This window comes from Eutrigla gurnardus (assembly GCF_963514095.1).
Source record: "Eutrigla gurnardus genome assembly, chromosome: 2".
Classification (NCBI taxonomy): Eukaryota; Metazoa; Chordata; class Actinopteri; order Perciformes; family Triglidae; genus Eutrigla; species Eutrigla gurnardus.
In genome coordinates, this window is record NC_139916.1 from 4,970,029 (window position 1) to 4,997,021 (window position 26,993).

The following is a 26,993-nucleotide window of genomic DNA, read 5'->3' on the forward strand; positions in this document are numbered from 1 at the left end:
AACTGATAAACGTATAATGTCTTACCAAACACGGTTTCATTTTAAACTACAGTACTTTTAGTAACTCACCTTTCACAGGTGTCTGTGTCTCCTCCTCGTCAATTCAATTTTATTTATTTATATGGCACCATTCATGCAGGTAAATGCAACACAAAGTGCCGTACAGAAAATACAAATTTAGAAAATAAGAACAAAACAACAACAACAATAAAAACAACAACAACAACAGAAAGAAAGACCCGACCCCCCACCCGGAACACACTCGCACACTCACACTAACATGCACGCAACTCGGCACACCACACACACACACACACACACCCCCACGCACTGCATTGGCTAAAACTGTAGAGACATGGCTCGGCACTGAGACATCGGTGAGTGAAAGGCCATCCACACCATGAGGGACTCTGGTTCCCGTCAGTCGACGGTAAAAGAGATAAAATAATGTAAAATAGAACAAGATAGCAGTAATAAAATAAATAGCAAAAACTAGATAAAAAAGCTAAATAGCTAAATAGGATAGAATAAAATCAGTATAAACTACTAAAATAAGCAAACTTAAAATAATAGATTAAAACTTGGGGAATAAAATAGCAGACTTAAAATAATAGAAAGTTAATTAAAAGCCAGACTAAAAAGATGAGTCTTGAGCCGTTTATTAAAAACATCAACATTCGCTGCGGCCCTGAGGTTCTGCGGCAGGCTGTTCCACAGTCGGGGACCATAATAACTAAAAGCCGCCTCCCTGTGTGTTTTCAATCTGACTTGTGGAACGGTTCAAAGGCCGGTGCCAGAGGACCTCAGGGTCCGTGAGGGTTGATATAATAGGAGTAGGTCAGATAAATAAGAGGGCCCAAGACCATTAAGACATTTAAAAACAAGTAAAAGAATCTTAAAATCGATCCTGAAACGGACAGGGAGCCAATGCAGCGACTTTAAAACTGGTGTAATGTGCTCCCGCCCTCTGGTCCTCGTCAGCACGCGTGCGGCTGAGTTTTGCAGCAGTTGGAGAGTATGGATGCTCTTTTTAGGAAGACCAGAGAGCAGGGCATTACAATAGTCTAGACGACTGGAAATAAAAGCATGCATCAGCACCTCTGTACTGGCCTGTGAGAGAAACGGGCGGACTCTGGCTATATTCTTCAGGTGGTAGAAACCTACCTTTGTTACATTTTTAATGTGTGGAATAAAACTGAGCTCAGAGTCTAAAATCACGCCCAGGTTTCTCAGAGATTTCGATGATTTAAAATTATTTAATTTTGGTAAAAGTTTCTCTCTCTGGCCTTCAGGACCTATGACTAAAACCTCTGTTTTGTCCTGGTTGAGTTGTAGAAAGTTTGCTGCCATCCATGACTGGATATCTAAAATGGAATTAAAAAGGGCATCTAAAGGCCCTGTGTCATCAGGAGACACAGCGATGTACAGTTGTGTATCGTCAGCATAGCTGTGGAAGCTGATGCCGTGCCTCCTGATGACATCACCCAGGGGAAGCATGTAGAGATTAAAAAGGGTTGGGCCTAAAATTGACCCCTGGGGAACCCTGCACTTAAGGTTGTGTGTTTTGGAGGAACAGGTATCCAGACTTACGAAGAAGCTTCGGTCAGTGAGGTAAGAGGAGAACCAATTTAAAACAGCACCAGAGAGACCAACCAGGTTCCTCAAACGGTTTATTAAAATGTGATGGTCCACTGTATCAAAGGCGGCGGTTAGATCTAGCAGAACCAAGACTGTGAGTTTATGATTATCTAAATTGAACCTGATGTCATTTAAAATCTTTAAAAGGGCTGTCTCTGTGCTGTGGTTTGTCCTAAAACCAGACTGACACTTCTCCAATGTATTGTTTAAATATAAAAATGTATTTATCTGTGTAAAAACCAGTTTTTCTAAAATTTTGCTTAAAAATGGTAAGTTGGATACTGGACGGTAATTATTAAAAATGGTGGGGTCTATGCCACTCTTCTTCAGTAGGGGCTTCACCACCGCCGTTTTAAAGGATGTGGGGAAGACACCCGTCTGAAGAGAGCAGTTCACCATATATAAAAGCTATTCCTCAAAAACGTCATAAAACGTTTTAAAAAAGCGTGTGGGAATTGGGTCTAAAAGGCAGGTTGTGGGCTTCACTTGGGAGAAGACTCGACCAAGTGTCCTTGCGTCAACCAGGGCAAAAGAGTCCAGAGTCTCCTCAGGTGGAAGCATTGATCCAGGAATGTCGGAGTTTGAGATTTGGTGAGATAAAAGACTGGATCTAATGTTATCGATTTTACTTCTGAAGTGGTCAGCAAACGCCTCACAAACGGAGTCTGTTGGTGTTATTGGTGACCTGTTCCGGTCACCGTTGGTTAAAAACTCAATTGTGGAGAATAAAAATTTGGGGTTATTTTTATTTTCGGAGATTAGATTTTTGAAATGTGAAATTCTTGCCAGTTTGATGGTTTTATTGTATGTTTTGAGGTGTTGACGAAATATGTCGTAGTGTACTGTCAGCTTTGATTTTCTCCATCTCCTCTCAGCACTCCTGCACGTTCTTTTCAGTTTTTTGATTTCTTCATTTCTCCATGGTGGCATTGGTCTTGTTTTTATAGTTTTAGTTAAAAGAGGAGCCACTGAGTCAAGTGTTGACCTTAGTTTGTGAATAAAATTGTCAATGATAAAATCACATGGTGCTGGTAAAATTTGTGCAGGAGTGTTCTTTAAAATCTGGATAAAATTTGCTGCCACTTCAGAAGTAAGATGGCGTTTCCTCACTGTTCTCACAGGGTCCTCCAGCTGGTTAAAACTGGTGATATTAAAAAACACACAAAAATGGTCTGACACGGCCAGATCCACGACAGAGGGCGCACCCACAGACAGGCCATAGGTTATGACCAGGTCCAGGGTGCGCCCCCTGTCGTGGGTTGGCTGGCAGACATGCTGTTTAAAATCCAAGCAGTGAAGGAGGTTTAAAAATTCTCTAGATGCTAGGTCTGAGGTCTTATCGATGTGTAGATTAAAACACCAGTTATTAAAATCCTATCATACTTAGCGTGAATGATTGTTAAAAACTCTGAGAAGTCGCTGATAAAAGCAGTAGGGTGCTGGGGTGGTCTGTAAACAGTCACACAAAGAATAGGAGGGCTGCTAAAAACAAAGGCGTGGTATTCAAATGATAAATAGTTGTTAAAAGGAGCTTCCTTTGGTGATAATGTTGACCTTGTGATCGAGGCAGTTCCCCCTCCTTTCCTGCCCACCCTTGTTGAAAATAAAAAGTTAAAATCTGGAGGACAGGTCTCTGTGAGAACAACACGTGCGTCAGTGCCGAGCCATGTCTCAGTAAGGAGAATACCGTCTAATTTTCTGTCTAAAATTACATCATTTATAATAAAAGATTTGTTAGACAGCGAGCGCACATTTAGTAGGGCCATCTTGATGTCTTCATTGATTGTGCGCTCAGTATGTCTCTTTATGGGGACATTAAAACGATCAGTCGGTCTAAAAACAGTCCTGGGTTGATGTCTGTGAGTGATAAGTGTTTCAATGTGATGGATGTCCTGTGGTTCTGATGGGGGTGGTGATGGGTGGATGTGTGGGCTATGTATGGTGCAGGGAGTGGGGGGTGAGTGTGGGTGGGAGGGACAGCGTGGGGCAGAGTGTCCGTGTGTTAGTCAAGAGGTGGGTGTGGTGCATGAGCGGATGGTCAGGTCAATGTTCACAGATAAAAGCCGGGATCCCTCCTGGTTGGGGTGAAGGCCGTCCCGATTAAAAAGTTGAGGTCGGTTTAAAAAGGCCGCGTAGTTGTCAACGAAAGGGATACTGTTGCCCAGGCAGTATCCCTTTAGCCACAGGTGCAGCTGGCGGATGCGGCTGGTGATGACATCACCGTAGCGGGGCGGGGGAAGCGGACCCAGAACAATTAGCCGCTTCCCCGTGTCCAGCACGCTATCCACCATGGCGACGAAGTTCGCTTTGAGCACCTCCCACTGCTGAAATTTGAGGTCGTTGATGCCGGCCTCCACGCTGGGATGTTGGGCACTCACCTGCTGAGCGGAGGATGTGACCTCCGTGACACAGGCACCAGGCCGGCAGAAAGTCCGTGCGTTGCGCACGGACACGTGCCTCACCAGCGAGGTCCCGACCACCAGCACCTCGGGAGTGCGCCGAGCCGGAGCGGCCGTCGCCGCGGGCCTGGAGACGCCGCGCTCCTCGGGGGGAACCCGCGGGTGGCGGGCTGTAGCAGGTGCCAACTGGAGGGAAGTCCTTAGCAGGCTTAGGATGTTGTACCTGTTGTCGAGCGGGATTTCCGGGGGCGGAGGCGGGGGAGATGGACGAGCCCCGGCGCCCCTTCCCACCACCGACCACGGGGCCCTCGGCTTGACAGGCGTCAAGCTCACCGGTGCTGGGGCCACCGCTCCATCCTCCCTGATGGAGCACTGCCATTCCGGCAGGCGGAGGCGTGAGGTGGAGGCTGCCGTTCCCTTCGGCTTGGCTCCCAGGTGGTGCCAGCGGGACTCGGCGACAGCTGGTGCCGGCGATCCAGCGATGGCGGAGCCGGTCCACGGCAGGGTGGTGTTGTTTGTGGCCAACATGCTCCGGTCGCCAGCGCCGGAAGCTTTCAGGTGGGCGATGAGCCTGGACTGGGTCGTGGCGACGGTGGAGAAGTTCATTAGGATTTTGTCCTTCTCCCTGAGATCAGCCTCCAGGCCGTTTACGCTCTCTCTCAGTTTTGAGAGGGTGGGAAAGCAGGATTCGCACACCACCATCATGCTGTGGCCGGCGCTAGCTATAGCAGCTAGCTCCGTTTAGCTGCTAGCCAGACACACCACGGGACTGTTGCACGGCAGGATCGTTGAATTTGCCACTGAATATTCCGCCAAGATCACTGGGAGGTACTAACCTTTGAAGCTGAACCAGCTTCTGTTCTGTTTTGTCACTGACGCTGCAAAGTTCTTCTTGCGCATGCGTAGGAAACCGCTAGGTGCGCTAACTACGCGAGGAAAAATAGTTCCTAGATGGACGCTAGAATCACAAACATTTTAGCCCACATTGCCAATATGATACTACATTATTTTCTTAAATTCACGAACATATTTCCATTATTTTGAATAGTTTTTAACATTCGTGCGTTGATATGTCGTTGAAAAAAAGTCTAAATGACGGTCATTTCAGCCCCTCAGGTAGACGTCAGATCAACCTGCCTGACCGACGTTGATTAGACGTCAAATAGACGTCAAAATGTTTGCTGGGTATTTTATGATGTCGAAAAACAGTCGAATTAAAGTCACGTCGTGACGCGACGTCGATTGGACGTCTTCATCTGGACGCAGGTCGAGCAAACGTTTTCTGGCCATGTTTATTCAGTTAAACCTCTCTAAAATGCATATTTAATAAGGTCGTATTTGCCATGATATTATTTTATGATGTCGAAAAAAAGTCGAATTAAAGTCACGTCGTGACGCGACGTCGATTGGACGTCTTCATCTAGACGATGGTCGAGAAAATGTTTACTGGGCAGGTATGGTACCAGGTTTGACATTCATGTGTTTGGCAGATTGTACTACCTGCACACTGAGATTGAGTCAACTGATGATAAGTGTAATGCAACCCACGACATCCAAGCATGGCATGAGATACTAGGCCACTGTAATTATGATGATGTGCTTAGGTTACATGATGTTGTTGATGGTATGCAGATCAAGGGAAAAATGAGTAAGCCTGAGCAAGAGTGTGAGGTGTGTATTCAAGGGAAGTTTACACAAACTAGAAATAGGAACCCCGATGCCAGAGCAAAGGCTCCTTTAGAAATGATACACACAGACCTTGCAGGTCCAATAGCCACTGAGTCATTAGATGGGTACAAATATGCACAGTCTTTTACCGATGATTACTCAAATGCAGTATTTGTTTACTTTCTAAAGAAAAAGAGTGACGCAGTGCAGGCAACTGAAAAATTCCTTGCAGATGTATCCCCTTATGGGAAGGTGAAGTGTATGCGATCTGATAATGGAACTGAGTTCACAGGTGGTGATTTCCAGGCGCTGCTGAGGAAAAGCAAAATTAGGCATGAGACGACAGCTCCGTACTCACCGCACCAAAATGGAACAGCAGAACGTGGGTGGCGTACTCTTTTCGAGATGGGCAGGTGCATGCTAATTGAAAGTGCGTTACCAAAACACCTTTGGCACTACGCAGTACAAACAGCAGCAACGGTACGCAACAGATGCTTGAACAAGCGCACAGGGCTGACTCCTTACGAGATGTTGACAAACAAAAAGCCCAATGTGTCCAGAATGCAACGATTCGGGTCCGTTTGCTACAATTATGAGCAGGAAAAGGGAAAGCTTGAATCCAGGTGTGATCAGGGGCGTTTTGTGGGGTACGATAAAAATAGCCCAGCGTATTTGGTGTATCACCCAAATACAAACAAAGTGCAAAAACACAGGCTGGTGAAATTTGTGAGCAAAACAGCTGCAGAAAAACAAACACAGACAGATGAGCCAGATCTAAACTAGGGGGACGCAGGGGGTCAACAGGAGTGCAGAAAAGGCTCTAGAGCAAAATGAACCCGGTAAAAGTCCACATTGCGATAGTCCAAGGGCAGCAAATGAGTCTACTGAGCATAACGAAACTGGAAGTGTTACAAGCATCGATCCTGAGAGTAGGCGGTATCCAACAAGAGAAAGGAGGGCACCAAATTACCTAGGCGACTTCGTGAGAGAAGACAGTGATAGTGACGGGATGCATGTCACAGTAGACTACTGCTGCAGAGCAGTATGTGGCATTCCGCAAACTTATGGTGAAGCAATGCAGTCAGACAATTCAAAAGAATGGAGAAAAGCAATGAATGAGGAAATCCAGTCTCTAAATGAGAATAAAACCTTTACCCCGACAACACTACCCGTGGGCAAGAAACCAGTGGGGGGTAGGTGGGTTTACGCAATCAAGTCTGGTGTAGATGGGAATGACCAGTACAAGGCTCGATTCGTCGCCAAGGGCTACAGCCAGAAAATGGGGGTAGACTATGGGGAAACGTTTTCACCTACAGCAGACCTAACCAGTGTTAGAATTGTGCTACAGAAGGCAGTGCAGGAAAATTTACTGGTCCACCAAATGGACGTGAAAACCGCGTTCTTACACGCCCCCATCGACCACGAAATCTACAGAAATCCACCAGAGGGCTATGAAGAAAAAGAGGGTGTAGTGTATAGGCTAGAGAAATCGCTTTATGGTCTCAAACAGTCTGGAAGAAACTGGAACCGGGTTTTACATGATTGCTTAACTGAAAATGGTTTCACACAAAACCAAGCTGACAACTGTGTTTATTCCCAAGAGTCTAAAGAAGGGAGAGTGATCATAATTGTGTGGGTCGATGACTTGATCATCGCTGCAAGCGATGAAGGAAAACTGAAAAAGGTGAAAGGGATGCTTGCAGAGCAATTCAAGATGAAAGATTTGGGGCAACTCAAACATTTTCTTGGTATTGATTTTGATTTTTCTGATGAATGCATTAAGATGTCACAAGAGAAGTACATTAACAAAATTCTACAGCGTTTCAACATGTCAGAATGCAGGGTGAGAGATACCCCTTGTGAGCAAAAGCTCGAATACAGTAATGATGCAGTTAAAATGACAGATATCAGGATGTACAGAGAGGCCGTGGGCAGTCTGATATACCTGACGACCTGCACTAGGCCTGATCTGAGTTTTGTGGTGAGCAGGCTGTCACAGTACCTAGCTGAGCCTACAGAGGAGCAATGGGTTACTGTGAAGCATGTCCTGCGATACCTTAAAGGTACAGCAGACAAAGGTTTAACCTTTAGGAGAAGCACTGAGAATCTTGGTATAAAAGCCTACAGTGATGCAGACTGGGCGGCTGATACCAGTGATCGCCGCAGTACCACAGGATACTGTGTTAGTCTTAGTGAAAACAGTGCACTTGTTTCATGGAAGGCAAAGAAGCAACCTACTGTTGCACTTTCCACATGCGAAGCAGAGTATATGGCACTTGCTTCTACTGTTCAGGAATGCCTTTACCTAGAACAATTACTGGAGAATATGGATGGTTACCAATACACACAAACGGTAATACACGAAGACAATCAGGGGACGATTGCTCTTGCCAGAAATCCTGTGAATAGAAAGCGTTGTAAACACATAGACATTAGGTATCACTTTATTAGGTCTACTGTGAATGAGGGTAAGGTGAATTTAATGTATTGTGCTACTGATGAAATGGTCGCTGATGTGATGACGAAGCCTGTCAGCAAGTTCAAACTGGGAAAGTTTGCAGGTCTTCTTTTTGGTGACTAATATGTGTAAGCCAAAGGTACACATTTGTTTAATCTTGTTTTGGTGTTTTTGTGTTACCAACCTGAGTACAAGTGGGGGTGTTAAAATGTAAGCCTATTTTTATGTTCTCAGGTTACATGACTGTAAATATTGTTTACTCTTAGAGACACAAGAGGGCGCAAGAGCACACACAATAATTAATGTAATGAATGTTCATGTATTGTATTGTGACCTAATGGACTTCCCGTACATGGACATTTTTATGCGGAACGTTTTTCATATTCCAGTCAGTCCGCGCTCAACCCAACCGGCAGATGGCCACATTTCATTGTTCTGAAATAAATGTTCTATAATGAGAGAAGTCGTCAGCCTCCTTCCTACGCATCGTCAGCAGCACCACTCTGCTGATAAAACTCAACAAAGAAAAACAAAAAACACAACAAGTGATGCTAAAACGAGTAAAGCCAGTGAAGAAGACGGGCAGACGGATAGGAGGGCCAACACAGACGAGAGCAGTGATGAATATGTGTCCGACGGCAGTGAAGCTCCTAGCCTCAGCAACAGCCAAAGAAAATCACAATACACTCCAGAAAAAATCAGGAATTTTTTAAGAAAAACAAAAAACCAACATGGGGTAAAAATAGAGGATTTCTTCCCGGATCTAACTTTGTTTTGCTCCTCGGCCCGGCTCCATATTAGCCAGCAAGAGTTGTCCGGTTTGACCAACCAAGAAGTCTATAGAAATTTGTAGTCAAGGTAAAAAAACAAATGGACAGTGATGGAAAATGCTCTAATGTGTGTTTTAATTAATTTATTGTTTTTAAGCCTCGTTTTTAACCTCTCACTCAACATGGATTGTTTTAGAGTGGGAAGTGTTCATGTGAACGGAGCCAGAGAGGACAAAAAAAGAGCAAGTATTTATGAAACAGCAAAAATGAAATGAATAGATATTTTATTTTTTACAAGAAACACACAGTGACAAAGGCAATGAGGCAGACTGGAGGAGAGAGTGGGAAGGGGAAGCCATTTTGAGTCATGGCACTTCTCTGAGTGGAGGAGTAGGCTTCCTCTTCTCCAAGGCTTTTACTCCAGTCTCACTGGAGGTTGAGCATTTTATCGAGGGGAGGCTACTATTAGTCAAAGCTCCATTTGACAATTTTACAGGTGTTTTTATTAATGTGTATGCTCCAACAATCGGTGCAGAGAGGAAGGTTTTTTTTAGAAAAAGTACGTGATGTTTTAAACGGCTGTGCCACGGAGGATTTTTTATTCTTGGGTGGGGATTTTAATTGTACTGAAAATGAGGGTTTAGACCGAAACCATGCAGAGCCACATCCAGCATCCCAGCATGCTCTGAGGCGGCTGGTCTCTGCTCATGGCCTGGTGGATGTGTGGAGGAGGATGCACGCAGACTGCCGACAGTACACATGGTCCCACCTTAGAGAGAGCAGGATCTCCTCAGCCAGACTAGATCGTTTTTAATGTTTTAAGCATCACTTTAATATTTATAAATCATGCACAATTACCCCAGCTATTTTTACTGATCATTCTCGGGTCTTGGGACATCACTAGATCTATGAAGGACCTGGAGATAGATATAGTGGAACTTGAGAATTGAAGTGAATCCACAGGAGATCGAGAACATATTGAAGTCCTCAAAGTCAAAAAGCTAGCTTTAGCTGACCTGCTGGAAAGTAGAGCACAGGGCGCACTGGTCAGGTCCCGGTTTCAAGCCATCGAAGAGATGGATGTCCCCTCTAGTTATTTCTTCGGCCTGGAGAGAAAGAATGGGCAGGGGCGAGTAATCCACACACTGCTTTCAGACACAGGGCAGGAGATTGTGGAGCCAAGCCAGATCCGAAGGCGTGCAGTGGAGTTTTATACCTCCCTCTACACAAGCGAATATGAGGAGCAGGACGCTCTACTGGAGGGGTTCACTGGTGGACTGCCTCAGGTCTCTCAGGAGACCAACACCTGTCTCGAGGGGCCGCTGCAGATGCAGGAGCTACACGCTGCCCTGCAGGGCATGCAAGGGCGGCGGGCTCCCGGCATCGACGGCCTCACAGTCGAGTTTTATAAAGCCTTCTGGGACATCTTTGCAAATGATCTTTTAGATGTTTTTAATGAAAGTCTGGCCTCTGGCTCCATGCCCACTTCCTGCCGCAGAGCAGTTATCACTCTCCTACCAAAAAAAGGTAACCTGCAAGAAATCAAAAACTAGCGCCCTGTGTCTTTGTTGTGTGTGGATTACAAACTTCTGTCCAAACTCTTTGCCTCCAGGCTGGGGAAAGCTATGGAGCAGGTCATCCATCGGGACCAGACCTACTGTGTGCCCGGCAGGTCCATGGTGGACAATGTCCACCTCATTCGGGATGTTTTGGACGTCTCCAGCTCATTGGGCAGTAACACTGGTCTGATTTGTCTAGACCAGGAAAAGGCTTTTGACCGCGTTGAACACAATTTCCTCTGGAAAGTTATGGAGAAGTTTGGGTTCAGCGCTGGTTTCATAGCTAAGATCAAGGTGTTGTACAGTGGGGTTGAGAGTGTGCTGAAGATAAACGGTAGTCTGTGTGCTCCTTTTAGAGCATGTAGAGGCGTTCGGCAGGGCTGTGCTCTGTCTGGCATGCTCTACACGCTCTCCCTGGAACCCCTCCTCAACAAAATACGTTTTAATATTGAAGGTCTAATTTTACCTGGTTTTAATGGAAGCATTGTTTTATCAGCCTACGCTGATGACCTCATTGTTTTTATTAAAAATCAGGGTGAGATGGACATTTTAGAAAATATTGTAAACAATTGTACTATTTTATCAGCAGCGAGGGTGAACTGGAGAAAGAGCGAAGCCCTCGCTGTTGGTGAATGGGCTGACGGTCTCCCGGTTCTCCCCCAGAGCCTTGCCTGGAAAAAAGACGGGCTGAAATATCTTGGGGTGTTTCTCGGGAACGAGGCTGTGGTGCTGAGAAACTGGGAGACCGTCCTAGAAAGAGTAGAGAGTAAAATAAAAAAATGGAAATGGCTGCTCCCTCAAATGTCATACAGAGGTAGAGTTTTAATCTGAAATAATCTTGTTGCATCCCTCCTGTGGCATCGTCTGTCGTGTATAGACCCCCCCTCTGGCCTGAGCCCAGAGTTTGGAGAAGAGACTGGACCCCTGTTAACTGTCACTAGCCCGGGCAAGCTCAGCCTGCACAGAGCCGACAAGGCAACGCTGTATACCAACATTGTCAAATCAGTCAACAGGAAAGGACTGGAAAGTAGGCCCCCCACAGCTTGGAGCAACAGAGCGGGGTGGGACGGGGCCTGCCCGCAGTGGAGGGTTTTATACAAGCCTCCCCTTAAAAAACGGACAGCTGACCTCCAGTGGAGGGTACTTCATGGTGCCATCGCCTCAAATGCCTTTGTCTCAGTTTTAAATCCTGCCGTTTCAAACCAATGTCCTTTCTGTGGCCTAAGAGAGACAGTTTTCCATGTTTTTACTGAATGCCTGAGACTCACAAGCTTTTTTTCTTTTTTAACGTTGGTTTTTAGCTCTTTTAATGTGTTTTTTTCAGAGAGAGTTTTTATTTTTGCTGCAGGATAGAAAAAGACAGATTGTGTCAAATGGCAGCTGATAAACTTCCTATTAGGAGAAGCAAAAATGGCAGTCTACATCAGTCGGAGAAACAAGGTAAAAGAAAGAGGGGGCATGAGGCCCTTCATGTGTTTCTCTGTAACATTAAGTCAAGAATATGTCTAGAGTTTAAGTTTTATAAGACCATTGGGGACGTGGAACATTTTAAACGGCGGTGGTGCTTCGGTGATTTTATCTGCTCTGTCAAAAATGATGATTTAGTATTTGCACAGTTTTTTATCAGATAAACTCCTCTTTTTATTAACCTTATGCACAAATAGCACTTTATTGATGCATTGCATTTTCTCTGTTGAGATATTGATGAATATTGTATGTATATGTATATATGAATATTGTAAATAAAGTGTTTTTTGTCAAAATAAAAAAAATCTCTCTCTCTCTCTCTCTCTCACACACACACACACACACACACACACACACACACACACACACACACACACACACACACACACACACACACACACACACTTCCTTGTTCCCTCCCCTTCAGATCTACTGCGTGTGGACGGGTGTAACCAACATGGCGGTGAAGTGCAGCAGCTGACAGGCCACCTTCACTGCACACACACAGTGTTGTTGAGATCAGACCTCAGACCAGTTTCACTTCTCACTAAGTGAAACTCAGACAGTCGTCGTCGCTGAGAGGTGAAATGGCGCAGAAAGGAGTTCAGCTGGACCGGGAAACCTTCTCTTGTTCCATCTGTCTGGATCTACTGAAGGATCCGGTGACTACTTCCTGTGGACACAACTACTGCATGAAGTGTATTGGAAGCTTCTGGGATGAGAAGGAGATCTACAGCTGCCCTCAGTGTAGGCAGACCTTCATACCGAGGCCTGTCCTGCTGAAAAACACCATGTTGGCAGATCTGGTGGAGGAGCTGAAGAAGACTGGACTCCAAGCTGCTCCTGCTGGTCTCTGCTATGCTGGACCTGAAGATGTGGCCTGTGATTCCTGCACTGGGAGGAAACTGAAAGCCCTCAAGTCCTGTCTGGTGTGTCTGGCCTCTTACTGTGAGAAACACCTCCAGCCTCATCATGAATCAGCAGCATTTAAGAAACACCGGCTGGTGGAGCCCTCCAACAAGCTCCAGGAGAACGTGTGCTCTCGTCATGATGAGGTGATGAAGATGTTCTGCCGTACTGATCAGCAGTCTATCTGTTATCTCTGCTCTGTGGAGGAACATAAAGGCCACGACACAGTCTCAGCTGCAGCAGAAAGGACCGAGAGGCAGAGAGAGCTGGAGGGGAGTCGACTAAACATCCAGCAGAGAATCCAGGACAGAGACAAAGATGTGAAGCTGCTCCACCAGGAGGTGGAGGCCATCAACCACTCTGCTGATAAAGCAGTGGAGGACAGTGAGGAGATGTTCACGGAGCTGATCCGTCTCATGGAGAGAAGACGCTCTGACGTGAAGCAGCAGGTCAGATCCCAGCAGGAAACTGAAGTGAGTCGAGTCGGAGAGCTTCAGGAGAAGCTGCAGCAGGAGATCAGTGAGCTGAAGAGGAGAGACGCTGAGCTGGAGAAGCTCTCGCACACAGAGGATCACAACCAGTTTCTACACGACTACCCGTCACTGTCACCACTCAGTGAGTCCACACACTCATCCAGCATCAACGCCCGTCCTCCTCGCCGCTACTTTGAGGACGTGACGGCGGCGCTGTCAGAAGTCAGAGATGGACTACAGGAAGTTCTGACACACAGATGGACAAACGTCTCACTGGCAGGGACTGAAGTGGATGTTTCACTGCCACAACCAGAACCCAAGACCAGAGCTGGATTCTTGAAATATTCACGTGAAATCACACTGGATCCAAACACAGCAAACACATATCTGTTATTATCTGAGGGGAACAGAAAAGCAACATGCAGTCATATCCAGTCTTATTCTAGTCACCCAGACAGATTCACTGGTTATGATCAGGTCCTGAGTAGAGAAAGTCTGACTGGCCGTTGTTACTGGGAGGTGGAGAGGAGAGGAGGTGGAGTTGGTGTAGCAGTCGCATACAAGAGTATCAGTAGAACAGGAGACGGGCATCAATGTATGTTTGGATACAATGACAAATCCTGGTTGTTATATTGTAAAAACAACAGATATACGTTCTCCTACAACTCAGTTCAAACTCCCGTCTCAGGTCCTCGGTCCTCCAGAGTAGGAGTGTTCCTGGATCACAGAGCAGGTATTCTGTCCTTCTACAGCGTCTCTAAGACCATGACTCTCCTCCACAGAGTCCAGACCACGTTCACTAAGCCCCTCTATGCTGGACTTCATGTTTATAGAGGCAGTGGTGAGTTCTGTCAACTCAACTAGACAGAAGGCATTTAAGAGTTGAATGATTTCACCTCCTCCTTCTTCTCCCTCCTCCTCCTCCTCTTGTCCTTCTCCTCTCCGCCTCCTTCTCTCCTCTATTTGAATCCCATTAAAAATAAAATAACTGTTTTGCTGATGTTTTCTTTTGAGAATGGAACACAGCTTGAAAATGTTACATTTGACAAGTCCCTCCTTATTGTGGGTCTTGAAAGAGTAACACCAGTAACACCAGTAACACCAGTACTTTTTTTATTCTGTTGATATTTTTGCTAACTGAGCAGCAGATCTTGTACTTGATGGTGTGAGCGGGAGGTGGACAAAATAACAGGAACAGCTGACGATCTAATGCGACCCAGAACAACAACAACACGCCTCAAATCTCATCATCAGCTTCACAGGAAGCGATCGCTCCGGGTTTAGTTACACTGCCAGGTGTGTTTGTTTTCTCCACCTCCTGTAAGACTCTTTGTTTGTTTTTGGGACGTCGATCACAGATGCTGAAAAGTTTTGTTTTAAAGAGGTTTTTTTATATGAATTATTGATACTTATGTGATTATGATATTGAATATAAATGATTTCCCCCGAGCTTCGTCGTGTGTCTTTAACTCTCAGATTGGCGGTGCAGATGTTTCCTGGTTGTGGGTTTCATCACACGGGGTTTCCTTTCATCGGGTCCAGGTTTCATCACCTCCTGTGTCATTAACCGAAGAGCTGATTTCTTATTTTTGCAAGGATTTTGTTATTCTGAGGTTGATTGACTTTCCATGCATCACACACACTAACTGTCGGGCTCTTTATGTCCTTTTTGTAAATGTGAAAGGGTTTGTTTTTGCACACATGTAGCCTTGTTTCCTTTTTAATGGGGGACAGAATAAAACACTGGCTCTGCATTCAGTTTAACGTGTGGTATAAGTTAACACTTTATAGGTTTTATATTTGCTTTCCCACGTGCAATGTAGAGAATTTGTCCACAAACGTTCTTGGTTCTCCAGCGTCGGTGTGTTTCAGTAACACGTAGCCAAATAAAGAACTTCTTTTGCACTTCTCTCAGAAGCATCGGAGCTCTAGTTGGACGTTTGTGACACCGAGAATCCCAAACCGTCCTCCTGAAAGTGGAGCAGTTTTTTTTATTATTTGTTTTCCTATATATATATATATACATACACACACACTATCACTAATCACTATACTCACACTCATGTGGCTCACCAGTGGTAATTGCCGCATTCAGATGTTTTATTTGTGCAAAAGTATCCATAACCCTCAGTTCAAATATTTAGATATGTAAGTATTCATCAATAGTATTACATATTACATCTACAGATTACATATTATGATAACCAATAAAGTAAAAGTGAATAAAAAGTGTACTTTTGGTTTGAGTTCAGTATGTGCTGCTCTGCTCTGGCTCGCGCTCTTCACTTCTGGTGGAGGGTCTCCGTCTCTATGACAACCGTTGCTATGGCCGACATTAACTTCACACCGGCAGTTAGCTAACGTCCACTCGGTAACTGAGATTTCAGAAGTTCCCCTCGCCAATGTTTTAGCTGCGCAGAGGGTGAAAAAAGGAGCGTTAGAACTTCCGGCAGGATTTAAGGTAACGTTGTGTTAAAATCACTGTTTAGAAGATTACATTAGCAAACGTTACGCTGTGTCACTTGTTCACCCTTCAGATGTAAACGTTGCGTTACGTTGCTAGCCTTAGCAGCTAACACTAAACAGTTTACGGTATAATTAACAGGTTTGTTGTCCTGGTTCAGTATAGTTATTTGGAAACAGCGACAGAGTCACACACATGTCCTGTTATTACACAGTTGGTTGTTCATTTTCCAAATATAACGTTAGCTTATGTAAACGTTTATTAATGTTAATTAGTGTTCCTGGGGGAAAAAAACGTTTTCATCCACATCATGCCTGTAAAATAAAGCATACTCAGCTAATGGGCTGTACATATTATTTTCACCTAACAGGATTACATCCAGGCTTAATTGTTAAACATTAATAATGTTATTCTGCAGAAGATGGAAAGGAACTATTTGCCAGGTTTTGGTGTACACAGCAAACCTCCAGAGGCCAGGCGCAATGAACAGAGGGGCATCTACTCAGAGGACATCACCACATTCAACTTCCAGGTAAAATACATAATATGCATTTGCCTTTTCAAATTCTGACAGATATTATATCATGTTGTGCTCATTATCATGCTGCTGTGCTCTGGCCAAAACCAAAGGCTATAACTGTTAATTCATTAGTCTAGTACAGCTGGACCTGAGATCCCCAGGAGGTCACGGGGTCGATCCATCGTTGGGTTCAGTGATCTCAACACAACAAAAGGTGCGAAACTACTGTATAACATGACATTTTTTAGAAATGTAGGCATTTATTTCTGTAGCCAAATATGTATTTATAAGAGGAACATATAATGCTTCTCTAAAGTACAACTTTTTAGATGCTGTGTCTAAAATCTTTGTTCTTCCCCACTGTTTTCCTCAGTTACAACCTTCGAGGCTCCATGCAATCCTGTTGAAAACCATGGACCTGTCCCACAGCAAGCACAAAGTTGTTTCTTCTTTTGGGGTGGAGGTTCACCCAAGGTCCAGATACCCTACCAAACCGCTCCGGGCCAGATTCCCCGCAAGTTAGCGATAGAGAGGTGTGCAGTGTTTGTGTGCAAGACAGAAAGGACCCTTAGTCTCTAGTCCATTCATGACATTTCCTGTAGTGAACGTATTATACATATTCTAATGTCAGATTCACTGCTGAGTGATTCAGACACTGAGCTTCTATCATACGGCACATATGTATTAATTTATTTTATATCGCACATTAGCTGATTGAGTGGCATCCATTCATTGGTTTATTTTCTCTGCCTGTTGTTAAGACTTACTGTTTTCTGTTGTTCTCTCACAGATGTCGAAGGGAATATTTGAAACTAGACTTTGAACAGCTCTTGGCAGAAAAGGGTATATGTTCCAACCTCCTAATGCCAAGACACAAGAGCAGTCGTGATGAGCATATCACTACAACGGACGATCCTGTATCCCCTTACCTTCCCCTGGAGGTGAGTCTGTTACTGCTGCAATATTTTCTGTGGCATTTGGGTAGCCACTACATCTGATATTTAAGGCCAAAGTCCACTCCACACTCATGTTTCATATCTCTCTCCTTTAGATATTTGACAATGAGGAGTATGACTGCCGGACTCCAGAAGACTGGCTTGCCCTGGGCAATGATCAAGGATCACCTGGTGGAAAACCTATTGCTGCAAAAGCCCTGCTGCCTACAGATGACAAGAGTCCTTGTGGTACATTTTCCTCAGCAACACAGTACAATAGATGTGTAAAAACAGAGATGGTCACTATTTTCTTTCTTCTCTCCTTTTTAAAGACGACCCAAAAAGTGCCCCCGTGCAGTACAGCTGGCATGTCGTTGGGGTTCTTGACTATAGTAAGGAGACATGCCAGTACTTGGTACAGAAAGTTCACCAATGCAGCAAACTGACAGATGACGAAGGAAATCCTACTCTCAATGAACAATACAAAAAGAGCAAATCTCCTGGTTGGTTTTTCATGTTCTTTGAGTCTCATAACTTCATCTTGTCTCTGTCTTGTTCACCATGTATGTATGCCCTCCATCCCCCTCTTATTCATAGGAGTAAACTCCATGCTAGCAGGGTCTAAGGTCTGGGTACCCAGGATCAGATTGTTATTCAGTGCTGAGGATCCACGTGTCTTTGTTGAACGGATCCAGTCTGCCTTCAGTTTGAGGGAGGACACAGAAGCTGTGATTCTCTACCACCTGTCTGTGGACTGCATGCCCATCAGTAGGGGAACACCATCTCTTGATACCCACAGCCTCCAGCGTATCAAAAGACGTGCCCTTTCAACCCCTGGGCTCAATCTGAAAATGTGAGTAATGTCATCACGTTGCTGTAATTGTCTCTTTGTTCAGTGTTATCTGTTTTATAACACATGCCTCTGAGTTGAAATGTTAACTAAGGTAAAGGTGAATAACTGGAATATTATGTGTGCAGGTTGGAGAAGTGTATAGAGTATCTGGAGAAAGAAATCAAACTGGAATATCAGCGGACAATGAACCGCATGATCTTTGACAAAGTAGTGTTGAGACATCCAAAGGAGTTTTCACACATCGTCCTGCCGAAGAAGGATCCTGAATATGAACAGCAAAAAGGTATGACTGTTGTCCTTGTATACATTTGATTGAGTTAAGATTAAAGAAATGTATTACTCCCCTATATTATACTTCGAGTCATGTATATATTCTACCAGACAGGCAACAAAATGCCAGTTTTCACTCCCAAGGCAAAGAGTGATGAAAATATGGGATTCTTTCCCACTGTTATTGACTAAATAACACAAAAATCAATGTTTAATAAACAAATAAGAAAACACCTGGGCACATCATATTTGTAGGACGTTATGTATATTTATTTGTGTATATTGCTGGGAACTATGTTGAAAGAGAACATTTTTATTCATACATTTTAATGCCATTCTCTAATATGTTGACTGTAATGTTTAATGTATGTTTTAGGGCACAGCTGATGGGGATCCTATAATAAACTAAACTAAACCTAGCATTAGAATCAGCATCTAAACACTGGTTTGTTTTATCTATGCACAGGGCACGCTCCAGGTCCTGGCTTTGACTTTAAGAAACAGCAAGCTGCTTTTGTCCACCGTTCCCTGCTAACGAAGCCAGAGGTGATCCGTGTATTATCTGAAATAGAGTCAGAGTGCAACACCGTAGCAACCATGACGCTGTTCAGTGTCACCTCAGTCAAACCGCTGCGACTGGACAAGTTTGGAGACGCCCAGATACAAATACACACTCAGGTATTGTAGCATTGGGGTAGCTTTTCTTCTGTTCGACGATGACTTCAAAGTCATTTCTTTTAAATGAGAATTTCTATGTACCGTGTGATCAGTGCAGATATAGCACCCACGTTTAACCACTACAAAGCTAAAAGAATCAACCATCAGGGCAACTGAGGCTTTGTCATTCAAACTATTTATAAAGCAGCAACGCCTCTTCTTTTATTTTTCATCATTATGGCACTGGTAACGAAAAGGCCTGCACAAATCCCATTCAATCAAATGTAACAATAGATTTTGTTTTTGATGTGGATAACCAGAAAGAGAAACCTTGAATAACACACCTGGATTTCACATGAATATAGAAGCATTGAATGTTTTCCTCCTCCTGCAGATCAGCTTGTTTCTGAGGCAGGAATGGATAGAAACGCTCAGCAAGAAAATCCGTCACAACCTGGTTCACAGCGGCAAGGGTGCATACAATGTGAACGAGTCCTGCTGGGAGATGTACCAGTATTCCAAGCTGTGTAGGCTGATGGCTGTGGTGCGTTTAAAACTGCAAGACTCCCTGCACTTCCTGGTGCAGAAGTCGCTGGTCAGCCTGACTCAGCTGATGTTAAACGCCTGCCACAGTGTGCTAACATGTCCTGAGGACCTGGTCTGGGGGAACGACCTCATCACAAGCCCTTACAAGTAGGATAGCATGCAGTCGCATACATGGGCTCACATGTTTGAGTGTGACACAACCTATAACTCTGCTAAATATTGTAATATTACTACGTTCTCTATAACTAGGCCAAACATGAACCCTCTGTTCCTGGTGGACTTGGTTCTGGATCAGACTGGGGTTCATTACAGCACTGCTCTGGAGAACTTTGAGACATCTATCGTCAACCTGTTTGATCGAGCTATTCTGGCCACCAACAACATACCGCAGCCTGATCAGGTAAAATAAAATCGTTGATCTGTCCATGAGTGACGATAATGACTCCAGGGGAGGATAATTGAATGGTTTCTCTCTTGTCCATGCCAGTTTGTGATGCAGCAGCTGTACTTTGGTGGGGATCCAGTGCTGGAGTTGGGGGCATCTTGGGAACCAGAAGTAATGGAGCTGAGAGCGAAGGTCCGCAATGCTCTGGTGCAAGCAGCCATACCTCTCAGGGCTTATGCTGCTGAATATGAGAAACACTTAGACTTACACAACTTGGACATCGAAACGCTTCTCAAGTAAGCCTGATTCACGTTGCGTATGCAGGTTCTCCAAGTGTCAGATTCACGGCCCATTCAGGAGGCTTTCCTCGTTGAATCATGGAGTCATTTAACTCTTTTCTGACAGATCTCATACGCATGCAGAACAGACGGCCCAAGAAGTAAAGAAAGGTGTGGAACAAATTCTCAAAGACAAGGAAAGGCTCGAGCGCTCTCTGCCATCCTCCATTGTCATTGGTCCTTTTATTGTCCGTGTGGAGGCGGTACGTCAGGCTCTCTCTAACAAAAGAAGGGCTTTAGCCAATGCACTGCTGGACCAACTTGTCCTGAAACTACGCAAGCAGATTAATGATGTAAGTCATTTATTGATATGTGTGTGTGTGTGAGACAATGAGGAGTATGTAGTGTACATGTAGTGTATGTATGCAGTACTGCATTAGTGTTATGTACTGAAATGTTCTAATAATTAAATTATTTTTTAACCATTACTCCTAAATTAACTTCAGTTTGTAAGTGACCTTGTTTTGACTTTGGTTGTAAGTTCTTGTCTCATATGTGCGTAGGCGGATGAAGTGTGCAACACATTGAGTACCAAGCTACATGAGAGGCCAAACAGCGTTGAGGAACTGACTGAAAAGAGAGAGTGGATAAAGCAAATCCCAGAACAGCTCAAGAGCTACAAGGTACACATGCACATGCATGGACTGGCTATTTCTGTTAACCGTCATATGGAGGGTTCTTTGTTCGTAGACCTGATTTTTTTTTATTTTCAATCTTTCCAAAGCAGAAAACCCTTGGCACAACCCTGTCAGAATATGAGCTAATAGAATCACTTTTCTACTGTCTCTCAGATGAGGATGCTCATAAAAAGTAAGTGTAAAATCATCCACATGCTCATGTTCTAATCTTTGAATTTGGATGCTCTGAAATGAAATGAAACGTGAGTTGATGGGTTCTTAGTGGTTAGAGTGAATAGAGGAAACTGTCGACTGATTGCTTCACATGTCTGCAGGTTGACAGCTATTGTGTGGCCTCAAAGGATAATCAGCCAGATGGAAGCTGTCGCCGTCCAGCATGCGGAGGATGAGAAGCGCTTCCATGATATCCAGCTGGTCGACCAGAGCAACTATCAGAAGGACCTTGACTCCCTACAGGTCAGCTGAGCAAGACTCCGGAGAGTAGCCTCGTTTGGACGGATCCCTTTATTATTTGTATTTTTTTTGCTTGTGAGCTCTCATTTCTAAAGTCATCCACTCTAGAGCATAGTTTATTATTAGTTAATGTTAGAAATGTAAGGTTCAGTAGAAGTAAGTGTGTGTGTAACTGTTTTTATAGATGCTGGTTACTGGGTTTAGCGGTCATGCTGACGCTGACCAGGCCCATGTGATGGCCAACAAGGTGAGGCATATAAGCAAGAAGCTTGAGGAGTGTCAGACAATGGCTCAGACCTACAACACCAGAGAACGTCTGTTTGGCATTCCTGTCACCAATGTAAGTGAAAGAGAATCCATCAAATGATGTCTAGATACATTTTGTCAATCAAGAGAATATATCCCCTTGTTTTGAACTGTTAAACAAACAGGGAAATATTATACTACATATACATACTATAATATTGGTCATGCTTTTTCTGACAAGGAAATTGTAAATATGTATTCCAGAATGATCAGCTGCAGAAGCTGCTTCAGGACTTCCAGCCCTTTAAAGACCTATGGATCACCACCTCTAAATGGCTATGTTGGCATGCGAGCTGGTTAAATGACCCCCTGTCTTCCATAGACCCTGAGCAGCTTGAGCGCAACGTTACAGATGCCCACAAGACCATGCAGAAATGCATTAAACAGTTCAAGGACATTCCTGGTCGGTGACACCTCTATCTGCATTCAAACGTGACAAAATGTGATTGTTAATATGCCCAATGTATTTTATTTCTTGGCCCATTTTCACTTTTGTCTGACACACGTCCCCAGACTGCCTGATGGTCGCATCTGCAATCCACAGCAAGATAGAGGACTTCTATGCTCACGTTCCTCTGATCCGGAGCCTGAGGAACCCAGTGATGAGGAGCCGCCACTGGGAGAAGCTTTCAGAACTCATTCAAATGAAAGTTATGCCCAAAGCCAAACTGACCTTCACTCACTACCTAGAGCTGGGCCTCCACAACCACGTGGATGACATCGCTCGGGTGGCTGAGGTGGCTGGGAAAGAGTATACCATTGAACAGGTACGTTTGAACAGAATTTCAGCAGTTACATTTTGATTTATTTAAACATTTTTTTACAGAATGATGGTGTAACAGAAGCGTAGTGATTTGTGTTGTTTAGAAGCTCTACTCACTGTTTTTTTCCCCACACTTTCTGTCTCAGGCCCTGGAAAAGATGGAACAAGAGTGGTCATCAGTAGACTTTGATGTGTTGCCCTACAAGGAGACGGGCACCTACATCTTGAAGAGCCCAGATGAAGTGTCACAATTGCTGGATGACCACATCGTCATGACACAGAGCATGTCCTTCTCCCCTTTCAAAAAAATATTCGAGAGCCGTATCAACACCTGGGAGAGCAAGCTCAGACTGACTCAAGTACGCACACTCACTGGTGGTCGCTTAGTCTCTTCTATCACTGCCGTGTAGTGTCTTGTGTTGTGCTACTGACCTCTTGTGGTGGTTGCAGGATGTGCTGGAGGAGTGGCTGACGTGCCAGAATTCCTGGCTCTACTTGGAACCCATCTTCGGCTCTGATGATATCATCCAGCAGCTGCCTGTGGAGGGGAAAAGATACCAGCAAATGGATCAAATATGGAGGGCCGTCATGAAACGGGCCTTCAAGAATCAAAAGGTCAGAGCTTCCATAGTACTTCGTATTGATAATGCATGTGGCAGATATTTTTGGCAACAAATTTTCAGGAATTCAGACTTATTTTCTGTTATAAGTCTATAATAAACTAAATGCAGCCTCAAATCAGTCCCCATTGTTTGATCCCACTTCCATTATAGCATTAAATCATACATATTATTATACCAGGCTCTCAGTTTAGAGTCCTGGCTTCACAATTGTAGTTTTTACTGGTATTTAAAATCACAATATGATATTGTTTAGACCCCGTGACCCTGAATACAGGATAAGCGGTAGACAATGGATGGATGGATGGATATTGTTTAGAATGATAAATCAGAAAAAGTGTAAAATAATATTCATATATAACATATATAATGTTATGGCAGTTTTAATAAAAATGCTTGCTCGATTGTTGTTAACTGTTAATGTGTGTTTCTGCATTTCTCTTTAGGTGATTGAGCTTTGTCCAGATTCTCATCTACTAGCCAAATTGAAAAAGTGCAACGCACTATTGGAACAGGTACAGAAGGGTCTCAGTGAATACTTGGAGAAAAAACGAGGCTCCTTCCCAAGGTGAGCCTCACTGAAAGTGTCCTGAAGTTCCCCTGGCTTTCTGGTGATAATAATAATAATAATAATAATAATAATAATACTAGAGTTAGGGTGCGTTGATCTTTTTTCATATGATGTGAACAAACTTGCCAGAAAGCAGCCAAAGAAACTTTGGGGGTGGCTGTGAAAAGAAAAACTAGCAATACCTTGTATCAAAAACGAAATAACGCAACTTGAACAAACAAAGTATATGGGGACTGATTTGCTAAACTTTGACACACTTTTTTAGGTTTTACTTCCTGTCGGATGATGAGCTCCTGGAGATACTCTCCCAGACCAAAGATCCTACTGCTGTACAACCGCACTTGCGCAAATGCTTTGAGAACATTTCATTGGTTTGTTGTTTCTTTGATTATTAATTATACCGCTCATATATAACTAAAAATATAACATGCTTACTACATGAGACTGAAGCTCTTGTTGGTTCTCAGCTTAAATTCCAGCCAGATCTCCAGATCACACATATGTACTCTGGAGACGGGGAGGAGGTGAAGCTGTCTCTGCCGGTGTGGCCGACTGGAAACGTGGAGGACTGGCTAAGGGATGTGGAGAAATCTATGAAGACCACATTGAGGGATAACATTGACCGCTCGCTCAAAGTCTACGCAGAGGTCTGTGACACTAACTCTCACTTTGATGTGCTTTCTACTCTTGTATCACTTGTTTGTACAATTTCAAGGCAGATTGAAGTTGTTCAGTTTTTGTATAATCTTTATGTGCATCCCTCAGCAACCTCGTGAGAAGTGGGTGTTATCCTGGCCTGGTCAAGTGGTGATAGCTGGCTGTCAGGTTTTCTGGACTGCTGAGGTGTCGGAGGCCCTGGAGAAGGAAGACTTGGCCAACCGCCTTTATCCCCAACTACAAACACAGGTGTGGAATATGGGACCCCTATTCAAACTAAATAACACTTTAAATATACATCCATCCATTTTCTACCGCTTATCCTGTATTTAGGGTCACGGGGGGGCTGGAGCCGATCCCAGCTGTCATTGGGCGAAGGCAGGGTACACCCTGGACAGGACGCCAGTCTATCACAGGGAGACATGTAGAGACAAACAACCATTCACGCTCACATTCACTTAAATATACATAACTGGTGAAAAATATACACGTTTACAAGTAACATTAACATAGTATGCTGACATTCACTTTCCCTCTTGTTTCTGAAGCTGGAAGACTTGGTGCAGCTGGTGAGAGGAGGTCTGTCTAAGATGCAACGAGCTGTGCTGTCGGCCCTCATCGTCATAGACGTTCATGCTAAGGATGTTGCAGCCAACCTGGTCCAGCAGAAAGTCTCCAGCATCAATGACTTTGAGTGGATCAGCCAGCTCAGGTTATTTGTTTGTTTGTCACTCCTGATGTTAGACTCCACTGCATTCTATTATTCTACAGTATGGATGCAGAATGAGGGAAACGCGATTCCTTAGCCGTTTACACATTCTGAAGCTGAAAGACACCATTTTGAGAGAGCCCGCTAGCGAGGCTGCCATAGCTGCAGATCCAGCGAAGAATGCAGATTGTTATGCTCAACTAGTGAATGCACTAGATGATAAGAGCCTATCATTGATAAGGCATGACGCCGCTGATGATGGAAGGAAAGCCTTGAAATTATTAAGAGAACATTATTCTGGAAAGAGCAAGCCCAGGATTCTAAACCTGTACACTTCATTGACCACCATACAAATGGAAGGGAATGAGACTGTGACTGATTATATGATAAGGGCTGAGAATATAATTTCAGCTCTTCGTGATGCAGGAGAGAACATGAGTGACGGGCTGCTTGTAGCCACCATTTTGAATGGACTGCCAGACTCATTCAGACCACTGGCTGTCCACGTTACACAAAATGAGGATAACGTGACATTCAAGGACTTCAAGAGAAGACTGAGGGTCTATGAAGAATCTGAGAAGATGAGGACAACCGGACCTGCAGACAGCGTGATGAAGACCATGATGAAGCCTAGCACAAAGCAAAGCAAACAAGGCACCAAGACACACTGGAAGGAAGGGGAAGCCACTCTGACGTGTTACAAATGTGGAGAAAAAGGACATATCAGAACCAGGTGTACCAAGAAAGTGTGGTGCAGTCACTGCAAGAGTAACACACACGCAGAGTCTCTTTGCAGGAAAAAGGGAAAAGACGGAGCCAGAAAAGTTGCAGAAGAAGAGGAGGACATCGACGACGGGGATCAATGTTTCATGGCCAAGCATGCAACCAGCGAGAGGCCACCTGTCAACGTGAAGAAGAAAGGGATAATGGTGGACGCCGGAGCGACATCTCATATTGTGAACGACATCGCCAAGTTCAAGAGCTTTGACAACACATTCCAGCCCGACACCCATTCTATCGAGCTGGCTGATGGGACCAAGTGCAGTGGGATGGCGCAACGCAGAGGGACGGCGCTGATCTATCTGCTAGACAACGAGGGACGACAACAAAGAGCGCAGCTACAGGAGGCACTGTACATGCCAACCTACCCACACGACATCTTCTCAGTGGCGAGGGCAACAAATGCTGGAACGACAGTGACATTCAAGAAGGGAGACAGCCACATGACCACCAAGAAAGGGGACAGGTTTGACTTCCATGAGAGTGGTAATCTGTTTTACTTACCAACTGTTCAGAAGAATGTTGATAAATGCAATATGTGCCACGACATGCAAACCTGGCATGAAATATTGGGTCACTGTAATTATGAGGATGTACAAAAATTAATGGGTGTGGTAAGAGGTATGGAAAGCAGAGGCAGTACAGCCAGGCCGGCACAGCTGTGTGAAATATGTGCAAAGGGTAAATTCACACAGACAAGAAATAGAGAGCCAGACAGAAAGGCTACAGAGCCCTTACAACTGGTCCATACTGATTTAGCTGGTCCTATGAGAACCCCAAGCTTAGAAGGTCACAAATATGCACAGTCCTTTACGGACGACTATTCAGGTGCCATGACTGTATATTTCCTCAAATGCAAAAGTGATGCAGTACATGCCACAGAGAGGTTCTTAGCAGACTCCGCCCCTTTTGGGGAAGTTAAATGTCTACGCTCGGATAATGGTACTGAATTTACGAGCAAGGAATTCAAAGCACTGTTAACCAAAAATAAGATTAAGCACGAGACATCTGCACCCTATTCGCCTCACCAAAATGGCACGGCAGAGAGAGGTTGGAGAACCCTCTATGAGATGGGCAGGTGTATGCTTTTTGACAGTAAATTACCAGACAAAATGTGGAATTATGCTGTACAGACAGCTGCCTATGTGCGAAACAGATGTTACAGTAAACGCACAAAGAAAACACCT

At 44.4% G+C, this 26,993-nt stretch overlaps 2 protein-coding genes across 2 annotated transcripts; both read left to right on the top strand.

Annotated features, from left to right (window-relative positions):
- The first annotated feature begins 12,528 nt into the window (after positions 1–12,528).
- On the top strand, positions 12,529–14,735 carry LOC311031241 (tripartite motif-containing protein 16-like). Its single transcript, XM_084037425.1, has one exon. The coding sequence runs from the start codon at positions 12,547–12,549 to the stop codon at positions 14,203–14,205; it is 1,659 nt and encodes a 552-aa protein (XP_083893551.1). The 5' UTR covers positions 12,529–12,546; the 3' UTR covers positions 14,206–14,735.
- Positions 14,736–20,507: 5,772 nt separating this feature from the next.
- Positions 20,508–23,248, top strand: LOC311027335 (dynein axonemal heavy chain 1-like; the record flags this gene model as incomplete). The annotated part of the gene is made up of 10 exons (XM_084031324.1): positions 20,508–20,602; positions 20,813–20,932; positions 21,037–21,119; positions 21,262–21,403; positions 21,585–21,740; positions 21,911–22,109; positions 22,220–22,473; positions 22,616–22,828; positions 22,920–23,084; positions 23,243–23,248. The coding sequence occupies exons 4-10, from the start codon at positions 21,302–21,304 to the stop codon at positions 23,246–23,248; spliced, it is 1,095 nt and encodes a 364-aa protein (XP_083887450.1). The 5' UTR covers positions 20,508–20,602; positions 20,813–20,932; positions 21,037–21,119; positions 21,262–21,301.
- Between the last annotated feature and the right edge of the window lie 3,745 nt (positions 23,249–26,993).